At 47.7% G+C, this 15,194-nt stretch overlaps 1 protein-coding gene across 1 annotated transcript; it reads left to right on the top strand.

The window, feature by feature from the left end:
• The first annotated feature begins 219 nt into the window (after positions 1–219).
• Positions 220–14,404, top strand: LOC123769764 (uncharacterized). Its single transcript, XM_045761012.2, has 4 exons — positions 220–311; positions 12,698–12,763; positions 13,186–13,322; positions 13,508–14,404. The coding sequence occupies exons 1-4, from the start codon at positions 297–299 to the stop codon at positions 13,962–13,964; spliced, it is 675 nt and encodes a 224-aa protein (XP_045616968.2). The 5' UTR covers positions 220–296; the 3' UTR covers positions 13,965–14,404.
• Positions 14,405–15,194: the final 790 nt, after the last annotated feature.

The following is a 15,194-nucleotide window of genomic DNA, read 5'->3' as shown; positions in this document are numbered from 1 at the left end:
GGGACGGTAAACACTAAACAGAGTTGTATGCTATCATTTAATACTGTTGTTGTTTCAGATTTAGCTACTGAGAACGAAGTGTCCATGTAGCACGGGCTATGGTGAGCCCGTAAAGCTCTTCGCTGCAAGTAGCGAATCTTAAACAGCATCACCGGAGAGACGTAAGGATGAGCAGGCAGGCAGCATCATCACCCAGGGATGAGCCTCGGGTGAAAGTGAAGGTATATAAGCGCACCCACGACGCCGCCACCAGCACAGTGGTCAACCCGCGCCTCCACACACACACAACAACAACAATGGCTGCGACACAGGTGAGCACCCACGCCCCCTCCTCCTCCTCCTTCTCCTCTCTCAACACCTGCTCCGCTGCACACAATATCTGCAACACACTAAGGACATTATGAGTAAGACAATGAGGACGTCTCAAGACAATGAGGACATCACAATGAGGACATCACAGTGAGGACATCACAGTGAGGACATCACAATGAGGACATCACAATGAGGACATCACAAGACAATGAGGACATCACAAGACAATGAGGACATCACAAGACAATGAGGACATCACAATGAGGACATCACAAGACAATGAGGACATCACAAGACAATGAGGACATCACAAGACAATGAGAACATCACAGTGAGGACATCACAATAAGGACATCACAACGAGGACATCATAAGACAGTGAGGACATCACAATAAGGACATCACAATGAGGACATCATAAGACAGTGAGGACATCACAATGAGGACATCACAGTGAGGACATCACAAGACAATGAGGACATCATAAGACAATGAGGACATCACAGTGAGGACATCACAAGACAATGAGGACATCACAGTGAGGACATCACAAGACAATGAGGACATCACAGTGAGGACATCACAAGACAATGAGGACATCACAGTGAGGACATCACAAGACAATGAGGACATCACAGTGAGGACATCACAAGACAATGAGGACATCACAGTGAGGACATCACAAGACAATGAGGACATCACAATGAGGACATCACAAGACAATGAGGACATCATAAGACAATGAGGACATCATAAGACAATGAGGACATCACAATGAGGACATCACAAGACAATGAGGACATCACAGTGAGGACATCACAAGACAATGAGGACATCACAGTGAGGACATCACAAGACAATGAGGACATCATAAGACAATGAGGACATCACAGTGAGGACATCATAAGACAATGAGGACATCACAGTGAGGACATCATAAGACAATGAGGACATCACAATGAGGACATCACAAGACAATGAGGACATCACAATGAGGACATCACAAGACAATGAGGACATCATAAGACAATGAGGACATCACAATGAGGACATCACAAGACAATGAGGACATCATAAGACAATGAGGACATCACAAGACAATGAGGACATCATAAGACAATGAGGACATCACAGTGAGGACATCACAAGACAATGAGGACATCACAGTGAGGACATCACAAGACAATGAGGACATCATAAGACAATGAGGACATCATAAGACAGTGAGGACATCACAATGAGGACATCACAATGAGGACATCATAAGACAATGAGGACATCACAGTGAGGACATCACAAGACAATGAGGACATCACAAGACAGTGAGGACATCACAATGAGGACATCACAATGAGGACATCACAGTGAGGACATCACAAGACAATGAGGACATCACAAGACAATGAGGACATCACAAGACAGTGAGGACATCACAATGAGGACATCACAATGAGGACATCACAGACTGGACGTCGGGTCAGGGGATTGAAACACGAACCCCACAACAATGTTCAGCTTGTCAGTGAGGTGTTCGAAAGTGTTCGAAAGTGTTCGATTCATCCTGAGAGAAATTTAGAGGCCGATGCTGCTATATTTCCACTCCGGTGTTCCAAGTTACGACTGTGATGAGATTTGTATAAATTACCTTAAATGTCACTGAGTTATCCGGATTACCTTAAATGTCACTGAGTTATCCGGATTACCTTAAATGTCACAGAGTTATCCGGATTACCTTAAATGTCACTGAGTTATCCGGATTACCTTAAATGTCACTTAATTATCCGGATTAGCATAAATGTCACTGAGTTATCCGGATTACCTTAAATGTCACTTAATTATCCGGATTATCTTAAATGTCACCGAGTTATCCGGATTACCTTAAATGTCACCGAGTTATCCGGATTACCTTAAATGTCACCGAGTTATCCGGATTATCTTAAATGTCACCGAGTTATCCGGATTATCTTAAATGTCACTGAGTTATCCGGATTACCTTCCGGTTGGGTCTCCATGCTCTGGGGACAGGAAGCCTGTTAGGGGTTATAGAGGGCCTCTTATAGCCCAGGCCAACTACTAACCTCGCACGGGATGCAACCCACAACAGCCGCATCACTCCCCCGGGACCTGGAAATTGCTAGGCGAACATCAGGTGAAAGTAAACGTGCCTAAACGTCTCTGTTCTGCAGCGGGAGTGGAACTGCTAACAGATATCCCCCATTTTCTATGCATCGTTAGGTGGGTGGGTGGGTTGGTTGGGTTCGTACGTTTATGGCTAGGTTCCAGCCTGTTCTCCTACAAAGAACGTCGCTTTTCGATCGTATGCGTGACATACGGCCAGAAAATGTCGTACTGGATCCAGAGTATAGAGTCCTTTGGGTCCAGAGTAGAGTCCTTTGGGTCCAGAGTAGAGTCCTTTGGGTCCAGAGTAGAGTCCTTTGGGTCCAGAGTAGTGTCCTTTGGGTCCAGAGTAGAGTCCTTTGGGTCCAGAGTAGAGTCCTTTGGGGTCCAGAGTAGTGTACTTTGGGTCCAGAGTAGAGTCCTTTGGGTCCAGAGTAGTGTCCTTTGGGGTCCAGAGTAGAGTCCTTTGGGGTCCTGAGTAGAGTCCTTTGGGTCCAGAGTAGAGTCCTTTGGGTCCAGAGAAGAGTCCTTTGGGTCCAGAGTAGAGTCCTTTGGGGTCCAGAGTAGAGTCCTTTGGGTCCAGAGTAGAGTCCTTTGGGTCCAGAGTAGAGTCCTTTGGGGTCCAGAGTAGAGTCCTTTGGGGTCCAGAGTAGAGTCCTTTGGGGTCCAGAGTAGTGTACTTTGGATCCAGAGTAGTGTCCTTTGGGGTCCAGAGTAGAGTCCTTTGGGGTCCAGAGTAGAGTCCTTTGGGTCCAGAGTAGAGTCCTTTGGGTCCAGGAATCGAACCCGGGCTATAGAATTACGAGTCCTACGCGCAGTCCACTCAGCTACCAGACACACACTGTGTGAGTGCGTGCGTGTACACGCCACTCAGCATATAGTGCGTCTAGACGCAGTAAGACGTCTAGACTAGCCGTCTAGACGCAGTAAGACGTCTAGACTAGCCGTCTAGACGTCCGACTGCATCTGCAGGAACAGTAAAAGCTTTGTGTTTAGCACCGCCATGATGTAACATATATGTACACCTGCGCGAGGACAGATGTGGGCGGCCCACATCTGCCGCTCTGCTGAGTCAGTGTGTCGTTGATGACCTGGGAACGTCTTGTGTATGGGAAGGGGGGGGGTGGATACGGGTGAAGGGGTCAATGATAGGAGAGGAAAGGAAGGGAGGCGATTACAAGAGAGAGGAAAACAATTGTTAAAGAGAGAGGAAAGACCATAGAGCGGGTAATTGTGTTAGGAAAAGCAGTGTCACATCCTGTGAGTGAACATACCAACGTCACTCACCCTGGCGAGTGAACATACCGCCACAGGGACACTCTTGATCAACGTCACTCACCCTGGCGAGTGAACATACCGCCACAGGGACACTCTTGATCAACGTCACTCACCCTGGCGAGTGAACATACCGCCACAGGGACACTCTTGATCAACGTCACTCACCCTGGCGAGTGAACATACCGCCACAGGGACACTCTTGATCAACGTCACTCACCCTGGCGAGTGAACATACCGCCACAGGGACACTCTTGATCAACGTCACTCACCCTGGCGAGTGAACATACCGCCACAGGGACACTCTTGATCAACGTCACTCACCCTGGCGAGTGAACATACCGCCACAGGGACACTCTTGATCAACGTCACTCACCGCCGCGAGTCACTCAGTAATATTTCACAGTAAGCATTTCCTGAGCTCAGACACCGTGGGAATTATTTTAATGTACACATTCGTCATGTATTTTAAGATGTACATAGACACTCAGGCAGTGTTTAGAGCCAAATGCACTTCTCTCATGCTGGATTCTGCATCTCTGCTCTTCACCTGTCGTTTTCAATTCATTGTGGGTTTATATAGTGTTCACAAACGTTGCATATGCCGCTGATTTGATAGTGTTTGTATGTGGCTTGGTGTCATGTCTAATTCAGCTATATTTTTTTTTTGGGGGGGGGGGTATTTCGTCTGTCATTCTGACTGAAACACCTGTCTCTCTATGTGCTACACATGTGACTTTACCCATACGTATTACTGATCAAATAACTGTCAAGAGCCCGGGTCCAGGCCAACGGTCCTGTCAAGAGCCCGGGTCCAGGCCAACGGTCCTGTCAAGAGCCCGGGTCCAGGCCCACGGTCCTGTCAAGAGCCCGGGTCCAGGCCAACGCTCCTGTCAAGAGCCCGGGTCCAGGCCCACGGTCCTGTCAAGAGCCCGGGTCCAGGCCCACGCTCCTGTCAAGAGCCCGGGTCCAGGCCAACGCTCCTGTCAAGAGCCCGGGTCCAGGCCCACGGTCCTGTCAAGAGCCAGGGTCCAGGCCAACGGTCCTGTCAAGAGCCCGGGTCCAGGCCAACGCTCCTGTCAAGAGCCAGGGTCCAGGCCCACGGTCCTGTCAAGAACCAGGGTCCAGGCCCACGGTCCTGTCAAGAGCCCGGGTCCAGGCCCACGGTCCTGTCAAGAGCCAGGGTCCAGGCCAATGCTCCTGTCAAGAGCCCGGGTCCAGGCCAACGGTCCTGTCAAGAACCAGGGTCCAGGCCCACGGTCCTGTCAAGAACCAGGGTCCAGGCCCACGGTCCTGTCAAGAGCCCGGGTCCAGGCCAACGGTCCTGTCAAGAGCCCGGGTCCAGGCCCACGGTCCTGTCAAGAGCCCGGGTCCAGGCCAACGGTCCTGTCAAGAACCAGGGTCCAGGCCCACGGTCCTGTCAAGAACCAGGGTCCAGGCCCACGGTCCTGTCAAGAGCCCGGGTCCAGGCCAACGGTCCTGTCAAGAACCAGGGTCCAGGCCCACGGTCCTGTCAAGAGCCCGGGTCCAGGCCCACGGTCCTGTCAAGAACCAGGGTCCAGGCCCACGGTCCTGTCAAGAACCAGGGTCCAGGCCCACGGTCCTGTCAAGAGCCAGGGTCCAGGCCAATGCTCCTGTCAAGAGCCCGGGTCCAGGCCAACGGTCCTGTCAAGAGCCCGGGTCCAGGCCAACGGTCCTGTCAAGAACCAGGGTCCAGGCCAACGGTCCTGTCAAGAACCAGGGTCCAGGCCCACGGTCCTGTCAAGAGCCCGGGTCCAGACTCACCCCTTCCCTCTCCTTACGAGTGAGTGAATAAGCACATGAATGAGGGAATGAGTGCATGAATGAGGGAATGAGTGCATGAATGAGGAAATGAGTGCATGTATGAGTGAAAATTCCTGTGTACCCATTATACACTTCAACACTAATGATGAAGCAGCTCGTTAACAAAAGACATGTACTTCAAAACTTTCACACACGTGAAAGCATGCATATCTGCCCATGTGTACACACTCCCATGTGTACACACAGGGCCACCGTACACACACACTGACGTGTACACATGCATGGGAGCGTGCATTGTGCAAGCTGGGAGAGGATAGCAAGATAAACACAAGCTGATGACATGGGTTATCGTGTTCGGTCACTTTCTCTAGTGAGCTAATTCACATTAATGCTGAGTCAGTAAGGCACTGTGGCTTATTTCTCTCTCTCTCTCTCTCCCTCTCTCTCTCTCTCTCTCCCTCTCTCTCTCTCTCTCTCTCTCTCTCTCTCTCTCTCTCTCTCTCTCTCTCTCTCTCTCTCTCTCTCTCTCTCTCTCTCTCTCTCTCTCTCTCTCTCTCTCTCTCTCTCTCTCTCTCTCTCTCTCTCTCTCTCTCTCTCTCTTTCTCTCTCTCTCTCTCTCTTTCTCTCTCTCTCTCTCTCTCTCTCTCTCTCTCTCTCTCTCTCTCTCTCTCTCTCTCTCTCTCTCTCTCTCTCTCTCTCTCTCTCTCTCTCTCTCTCTCTCTCTCTCTCTCTCTCTCTCTAAAACACGTCTAGCATCTAATTCTAATTGATACCCTTCTCCATTGACTATGGAGTTGCGCTCTGGTTATCGGTCTCGAGTGGCCTCTCCAGGGCGCAAAGCCATGGTAGGATGATACGGAGGAGAAACTGTTACCCATGCAGCGGGTCCTCCCTCCCTCGTCACCATACATGACTGAGAATAACTGCTACCTATAGGAATATTTAAGGCTTGAATGTTTAACTTCACTTAGTTTATTTCGTCCTGTGAGTAACGGTAACTCGTGCCCCCTTGTGCAGGGGGGGGAGGTGCCGGGAAGCACTCAGGGAGGGGTGGAAGTGACAGGAAGTACTGCAGGGAGAGGAGGAGGAAGGGGGAAAGTGACAGGAAGTACTGCAGGGAGAGGAGGAGGAAGGGGTGGAAGTGACAGGAAGTACTGCAGGGAGAGGAGGAGGGAGGGGTGGAAGTGACAGGAAGTACTGTAGGGAGAGGAGGAGGGAGGGGTGGAAGTGACAGGAAGTACTGCAGGGAGAGGAGGAAGAAGGGGGAAAGTGACAGGAAGTACTGCAGGGAGAGGAGGAGGAAGGGGGAAAGTGACAGGAAGTACTGCTGGGAAAGTTTTGAGGCGTGATATTAGGAAGGTTGTGTAATGGCGGACATACACCTGGGACCAACTTCCTCTCATGCAAGAAAACCTCGCTTGATCATTATACAAATTTGATGTGTGTGTGTGTGTGTTTTACACACACACACACACACACACACACACACACACACACACACACACACACACACACACACACACACACACACACACACACACACACACACACACACACACACACACAAGGAGGTGAAGATACATGGAGAGCTAAACTCTTGGAAGTGGCAACAAGGAACTTTCTGAGCCAACATGTCAAGGGACCCACAAGAATGAGAGGCAATGACGAACCAGCTGGACTCGACCTGATACTCACCTTGAATGAATCAGAAATAAGGGAAGTTGAATTTAAAGCCCCCATGGGAATGAGTGTCCACAGTGTACTGACATTTGAGTATCTGGTAGAGGTAGGGATAACCTATCCTTGGAAGGGAAAAGACTAAATTACCGAAGAGGAAAATATGACGAGATGAGGAACTTCCTATTGGGAATACCATGGGAAACAGAATTCAGAGAAAAGACTGTACAGGATATGATGGATTATGTCACTCAGAAGTGACAGGAAGCTGCAGACAGGTTAATCCCGGCCCGAAAAGAGAAAGATGGAAAGCAACAGAAGAATACGTGGTTCAATCAGGAATATAAGGTAGCGAAGCAATTGAGTAAAATAACATGGAGAAACTACAGGAACAACAGAACACCAGAGAGCAGGGAGAGATTCCAGAGGGCCAGAAATGAGTACCTCAGAGTGAGGAGAGAAGCAGAGAGACAGTATGAAAATGACATCGCGAGTAAAGCCAAGACCCAACCAAAGCTGCTCCACAGCCACATCAGGAGGAAAACAGCAGTGAAGGAACAAGTGATGAAACTGAGAAAAGTGGAGAACAGATACATAGAGAATGACAAGGAGGTGTGTGAAGAACTCAACAAAAGAGTCCAGAAGGTCTTCACAATAAAACAAGGAGAATCCTCTGCACTAAATGAGGAGACAAACCAAGTAACCTTGGAGAAATTTGACCTCGCCAGTGATGAGGTCAAACGGAATCTGTTAGAGCTGAATGTGACAACGGCTGTTGGGCCTGACAGAATTTCACAATGGATACTAAAGGAAGGTGCAGAAACACTAAGTGTGCCACTCTCTATGATGTATAACAGGTCACTGGAAACAGGAAACCTACCAGAAAGCTGGAAGACAGCTAACGTAGTCCCAGTATACAAAAAGGGTGACAGACAAGAGGCGCTGAACTACAGGCCAGTTTCCCTAACTTGTATACCATGCAGGGTGATGGAGAAGATCGTGAGGAAAAGGCTCGTAGAGCATCTGGAGGGAAATAGCTTTGCAACACACCACCAGCATGGGTTCAGAGATGGTAAATCGTGCTTCACAGGTTTAACAGAATTATATGACTAGGCAACACAAATTAGGCAAGAAAGAGAAGAATGGGCAGACTGCATTTTCTTGGACTGTCAGAAAGTCTTTGACACAGTACCTCCTAAAAGGCTGTTGCAAAAGTTGGAGCAACAGGCAAGTGAAAAAGGTAAGGAACTCCAGTGGATAAGGGAGTATCTAAGCAACAGACAACAGCGAGTAACTGTTAGGGGAGGAAGACATCAGAGTGGCGAGATGTCACCAGCAGAGTCCCACAGGGCTCTGTACTTGGACCCATCTTGTTTCTTATATAGGTAAATGATCTTCCAGAGGGAATAGACTCATTCCTCTCAATGTTTGTCGATGATGCAAAAATTATGAAAAGAATCAAGACAGATGAAGATACGCAGAGACTACAGGACGACCTGGACAAACTGGTGGAATGGTCTAGAAAAATCTATCTATCTAAAATAGATAGATAGATAAAAAAATCTATCTAAAATCTTTTGCTATCCTGTTTCTGATATACGTAAATGATCTCCCAGAGGGTATAGACTCATTCCTTTCAGTGTTTGCTGACGACGCTAAAATTATGAGAAGGATTAAGACAGAGGAGGACAGCTTGAGGCTTCAAGAAGACCTGGACAAGCTGCAGGAATGGCTGTTAGAGTTTAACCCAAGCAAATGTAATGTAATGAAGATAGGGGTAGGAAGCAGGAGACCAGATACAAGGTATCATTTGGGAGATGAAATACTTCAAGAGTCAGAGAGAGAGAAAGACCTGGGGGTTGATATCACGCCAGACCTGTCCCCTGAAGCTCATATCAAGAGGACAACATCAGCAGCATATGCCAGGTTGGCTAACATAAGAACGGCCTTTAGAAACTTGTGTAAGGAATCTTTCAGAACAGTATATACCACATGTCAGACCAATCCTGGAGTATGCGGCTCCAGCATGGAGTCCATATCTAGTAAAGCATAAGACTAAACTGGAAAAGGTTCAAAGGTTTGCCACCAGACTAGTACCCGAGCTGAGAGGTATGAGCTACGAGGAGAGACTACGGGAATTAAACCTCACTTCGTTGGAAGACAGAAGAGTTAGGGGGGACATGATCACCACATTCAAGATTCTCAAGGGAATCGACAGGGTTGATAAAGACAGGCTATTTAACACAAGGGGCACACGCACTAGGGGACACAGGTGGAAACTGAGTGCCCAAATGAGCCACAGAGATATTAGAAAGAACTTTTTTAGTGTCAGAGTGGTTGACAAATGGAATGCATTAGGAAGTAATGTGGTGGAGGCTGACTCCATACACAGTTTTAAGTGTAGATATGATAGAGCCCAATAGGTTCAGGAACCTGTACACCTGTTGATTGACGGTTGAGAGGCGGGACCAAAGAGCCAGAGCTCAACCCCCACAAGCACAATTAGGTGAGTACAATTAGGTGAGTACACACACAAGGGGCCTGGTAGCCTGGTGGATAACGCGCAGGACTCGTAATTCCGTGGCGCGGGTTCGATTCCCGCACCAGGCAGAAACAAATGGGCAAAGTTTCTTTCACCCTGAATGCCCCTGTTACCTAGCAGGAAATAGGTACCTGGGAGTTAGTCAGCTGTCACGGGCTGCTTCCTGGTGTGTGTGTGTGTGTGTGTGTGTGTGTGTGTGTGTGTGTGTGTGTGTGGGGAGGAAAAAAAATTAGTTAGTAAACAGTTGATTGACAATTGAGAGGCGGGCCATAAGAGCAAAGCTCAACCCCCGCAGATATAACTAGGTGAATACAACTAGGTGAATACACACACACAGGAAGCAGCCCGTAGCAGCTGTCTAACTCAAAGGTACCCATTTACTGCTAAGTGAACAGATGCATCAGTGTGAAGGAAACTGCCGATTTGTTTCCGCCAACGCCGGGGATCGATCCCCGGACCCTAGGATTACGAATCCCGAGCGATTTATACTTAGTCACCAGGACCCCTAAAATTATGCACTGTAGGGTGACTGAGTATTCCCGAATGTGTGTGTGTGCGCGCTCGTGCGCGAGCGTGAGCAACCCAAGTGAAAGTGAAGGTCAGAACTTTGGAGGACTGGAGATTATAGCCTTATATTCCCTCCTCCACCTCCCCGCCAACTTCCCCCTCCTACACCTCCCCGCCAACTTCCCCCTCCTGCACCTCCCCGCCAACTTCCCCCTCCTGCACCTCCCCGCCAACTTCCCCCTCCTCCACCTCCCCGCCAACTTCCCCCTCCTACACCTCCCCGCCAACTTCCCCCTCCTACACCTCCCCGCCAACTTCCCCCTCCTCCACCTCCCCGCCAACTTCCCCCTCCTGCACCTCCCCGCCAACTTCCCCCTCCTACACCTCCCCGCCAACTTCCCCCTCCTACACCTCCCCGCCAACTTCCCCCTCCTCCACCTCCCCGCCAACTTCCCCCTCCTGCACCTCCCCGCCAACTTCCCCCTCCTGCACCTCCCCGCCAACTTCCCCCTCCTACACCTCCCCGCCAACTTCCCCCTCCTACACCTCCCCGCCAACTTCCCCCTCCTCCACCTCCCCGCCAACTTCCCCCTCCTACACCTCCCCGCCAACTTCCCCTCCTGGAGGTCTTACCATCTTCCAGCAGGAACCTGAGGACCGCTGTCAATATTTGCTGACCTTACTTAAAGGCCACACGGGGATTAGCATAAATTTGGGATATCAGAGGTTGTCGTGTTGACTGAAGACGGACTCGGCATCCCTTCCCCTCCCACACACACACACACTCACGGGGTCCAAGAGCCAAAGCTCAACCCCCGCAAGCACAACTGGGTGAATAAACACACACACTTCGGGTTGGGAGACATGTTTTTCGTATTCTGAAGAAGTTTAGTCGTTAGCCACGGGGGGCCCAGGGGCAAGTACTTACGAACCTGTCCATCTTTTCCCAATCTTTGGCGGCTTTGTTTACAATTATTAAACAGTTAATGAGCCCTGAAGCACCAGGAGACTGTTTATAACAATAACAACAGTTGATTGGCAAGTTTTCATGCTTGTAAACTGTTTAATAAATGTAACCAAAGCCGTCAAAGATTGAGGAAAGATGTACACGTTCATAAGTATTTGCGTAAGTGCTTTCGTGAATCTGGCCCCTGGGGCCTGGAGGCGCGTACCAGAATGTGAGCAAAGATCCCGGTCTAGTATAGTTTCAGCTCTCCAGAAATTACATAGAAAATGGAAAATCAAAATGGAAAGGAAAATGGGGAATCCTAACAGAGAGGGAAATTCTCCGTCACTATGTGATGGAGTGAGAAAAGATACGTGAATTCAGAGACAATTCTATAACCAATGTTCCAAAAATGTGTAACTATTTCATTCAAAATGATCTGCTACCAGAAATTTTAGCCAAATATCCCCAGTTTGCTAACTGTAGGTAGTAACTAAGTGACTGTAACATATACACCGCTGCCCACTGGATGGGGGGGCGGTGTGCAGGACAAACATATCAATTGTGACACTAGCTCTCCACATATGTCAGTTGCTTAATTTAGAAACTGTACTTGTCGTGTATCTCGAACCCATTGTTGATGTGACGATGTGCACTGAATTTTGTAACTAGCTCATCAAGATTGTAACTTGCTTAGCTAAATGAATTGTGGGGTTCAGTCCCTGAACCCATTATGTGCCTCTGTAACCCTTTCCACTACCGACCACAAGATGGGTATGGGGTGCATAATAAATGAACTAAACTAAAACTACTGTAAGTACGAGGGACGTGTTCCAGGGGGAAGGGGGGGGAATAGTTCTCTTTATAAATAAAATAAATAAATAAATGTTTATTTAGGTAAGGTACATACATACAAGAGATTTTACAAAGATTGATCGATTTATAGATAGAGCTAGTACATACAATGCCTAAAGCCACTATTACGCAAAGCGTTTCGGGCATGAAAAACATTAAATTGTCTCAATCTCATCCTCAATCTTATCTCAATCCTAGGTTTTAAAATCAGATATATGAAGACTAAGTGTCTCGGGAGTCTTTGCCTTAGACGACCGCCAGTTGGAAATACTGGGCCTTGGGAAAAACTTGTACCCAGGTGATTCAGCGCAGGTTTCAGCTATAACTGAACTGTGTTTCGGGGAATTCTAGTAGGGTTAGGCTAGATGTCAGCTGTGGGAATTGAAACTGAAATTGAAATAAGTTTATTGAGGTAAAATTCACACAAAGGGATGAGGTAGCTCAAGCTATTCTCACCCCGTTCAGTACATCGTGTTAATACATACATATACACACATCACAAACAATAAACGTATTACCGAACATTCTGAGAGATAAACATATACATTTCCTCCTTTACACAAGTAGTATAGCTGTGGGAAGGTATGGCTCTAAGTCTGCTAACAGGAGCCCGATGCCATTCACTTTGGTACGTATGTAGAACAAAACAACAAATCTAACCCATGCTGTTTCTCCTGCAGTTCCTCCTGGTGACCCTGGTGGTGGCTGCCAGCGCCGCCCCTCAGCTGGGAGTCGACACTAATCTGGTACGTCAACACCCATTGCTTCTCCTGTATGTCTGTGTTTACAGTTATACTTGGTGTGTGTGTGTAATAGTACTTACACAGCTATAAAGTAAGTAATTATCAAAAAGAAGGCACCAAACCTGAGACAGTTATAAAATGATTATTAAAATAAACAGTTACATGCATTCCCCTCTCCTCAGTACCTAGCCATACCTCTTTCCTCTCCCTCTTCCTTCTGTCCTCCCTCTCCTCTCCTCTTCTCTCTCTCTCTCTCTCTCTCTCTCTCTCTCTCTCTCTCTCTCTCTCTCTCTCTCTCTCTCTCTCTCTCTCTCTCTCTCTCTCTCTCTCTCTCTCTCTCTCTCTCTCTCTCTCTCTCAATGAGAAAAATATCCTTAAACAAGACTAGAAACGTGTAGCCTGATACTGACGTGTTGTTCTTGCAGCCACCGACGCCCTACAACTTCGCGTACGGCGTCAATGTTCCTGAGACGGGCGACGCCAAGGAGCACAAGGAGTCCCTCTCCCCGTCCGGACGGACTGAGGGAGAGTACCGCTGGCTTCAGCCCAACGGACTCTTCAGGTAAGTCCTCCGAGCATCGCTGGCTCCAAGTTAACAGATTCTTTACCTAATCTTAGAAACAGTGATATTACAATCTAATATAAGGCTTTATATCGTTAAAATCTTTCAAGCTACGTTTGGACGACTTGTATTAGACAACACTCTTCAGAAGTGATCTTAACTCCTGATGTCTGTCCTCCCCCCAGAGTGGTCCGCTACTATGTGGAAGGAGACTCGGGTTTCCAGGCTCAGGTAAGTGAGGAGCCCGGTCCAGACATCACCAACTACTACGTCAACTCCCTCAGCCAGGAGTCATCATCAGGGGTTCCCGCGTCTCAGGGCATCGCTAAGAGTTTCGACGCGGGACAGTCAGCCTTGGGAGCTGCTGTCAATGTCATCAGCGCGCCCCAGCCCAGCCTCAGCCGCCCGTCCAACTCCCGACCACCACAAAACTTCCAGGGACAACAACAGAGGTTCAGGAACGAACAGAGCTTCAGCAATCAAGAGAGTTTTACCAAACAAGAGAGCTTTAGCAGCCAGCAAAGTTTCAACAGCCAACAGGGATCCATCGGCAATGTTATTGATGGAGGAATCATAGACGGTGGAATCATAGACGGAGGAATCATAGACGGTGGCATCATAGACGGAGGTTACATCAACTAAACCTATTCCGAAGTCGCCTCCAGATGCTCATAGTCCTCTACAACTGACTACGCATGAACCTCAAATTGACAGTAGGCCTACACATGACCTCAAGTTGACAGTAGGCCGACAAGTGACCTTCAAATTGACAGTAGGCCTACACATGAGGTATAGAGGAAGACTCAGCAGCCAAGAAAGAACCAAAGGGTCAGGAGTGAGAACGAGGCTGCCAAAGGTGATGCGAGATCTGTATCTTATGTGGAGACTTTATTTTACCTAACAAATTCCTGTCTATCTATCGATAGATCGCTCAAGTCTAACCTGGAACTGTTGCCTTGCTGGTGCCTCAGGACCACTTTGAAATGAAGTTAACAATTTATATAAATGTTTCCAAGATAACTCAATTTCAATTTGTGGATGTTTATATATATATATATATATATATATATATATATATATATATATATATATATATATATATATAATATATATATATATATATTAAATACGTTCTATATATTTTCTTATTCTGTTTGTGATTTTTACAATTAAACATTTATAAAAGCCTCTTCTGTATTACTTACAAACAACATTTACGAAACATGGATGAAACACATTTGTCAAAGTACCGTACTGCGCCTTTAGGACCCCCTGGTCAACCACTACCCATCCAAGACCCTCTTGGTCAACTACTGTCCATTCAAGACCTTCCTGGTCAACCATTATCTACCCAAGATCATTCTGGTCAACCACTATCCCCCCAAGATCATTCTGGTCAACCATTATCCACCCAAGATCATTCTGGTCAACCACTATCCACCCAAAATCATTCTGGTCAACCACTATCCACTCAAGACCCAACTGTTAAAAGCCTACTCACTGATTCGACGCAGCAGTGTGGGCTACAAATCCGCAAATACATTTTATCAGAGGCCAATATGCCCACTGATAGGCTCTTCCTTTACATATTTATTTGGTAAGCAAATCCTTAAACTGCCCATGGTAATACATAACATCTCCAATCATCCCGAGAGAAAATCTAAGTACCTAGCAAAGAACTTTGCATTATAACACCTCACATGAAGAATTCTCTCTCTCTCAAGATGTCTGAAATAAGCAGCCCAGCCAAAACTTCACAACGTGACGAACTCACCACAAAATACACTACTCTATTTTAATACAACCTGCATCCGCAGTCAACTCTACTAGTGTTGCCAGGAATACACATCAGCAACAAAAATTAACTACCCC

Source organism: Procambarus clarkii, chromosome 14, assembly GCF_040958095.1.
Source record: "Procambarus clarkii isolate CNS0578487 chromosome 14, FALCON_Pclarkii_2.0, whole genome shotgun sequence".
Classification (NCBI taxonomy): domain Eukaryota; kingdom Metazoa; phylum Arthropoda; class Malacostraca; order Decapoda; family Cambaridae; genus Procambarus; species Procambarus clarkii.
Note: the sequence above shows the minus strand (reverse complement) of the source record. Positions and strands in the feature narration are given on the sequence as shown.

What these genes read in the sequence shown, in the direction of transcription:
- LOC123769764 (XM_045761012.2), top strand. An exon ending in TGGGAGTCGACACTAATCTG is followed by an intron (nt 12,764 to 13,185) that starts GTACGTCAACAC and finishes TTGTTCTTGCAG; the next exon opens with CCACCGACGCCCTACAACTT. An exon ending in CAGCCCAACGGACTCTTCAG is followed by an intron (nt 13,323 to 13,507) that starts GTAAGTCCTCCG and finishes TCCTCCCCCCAG; the next exon opens with AGTGGTCCGCTACTATGTGG.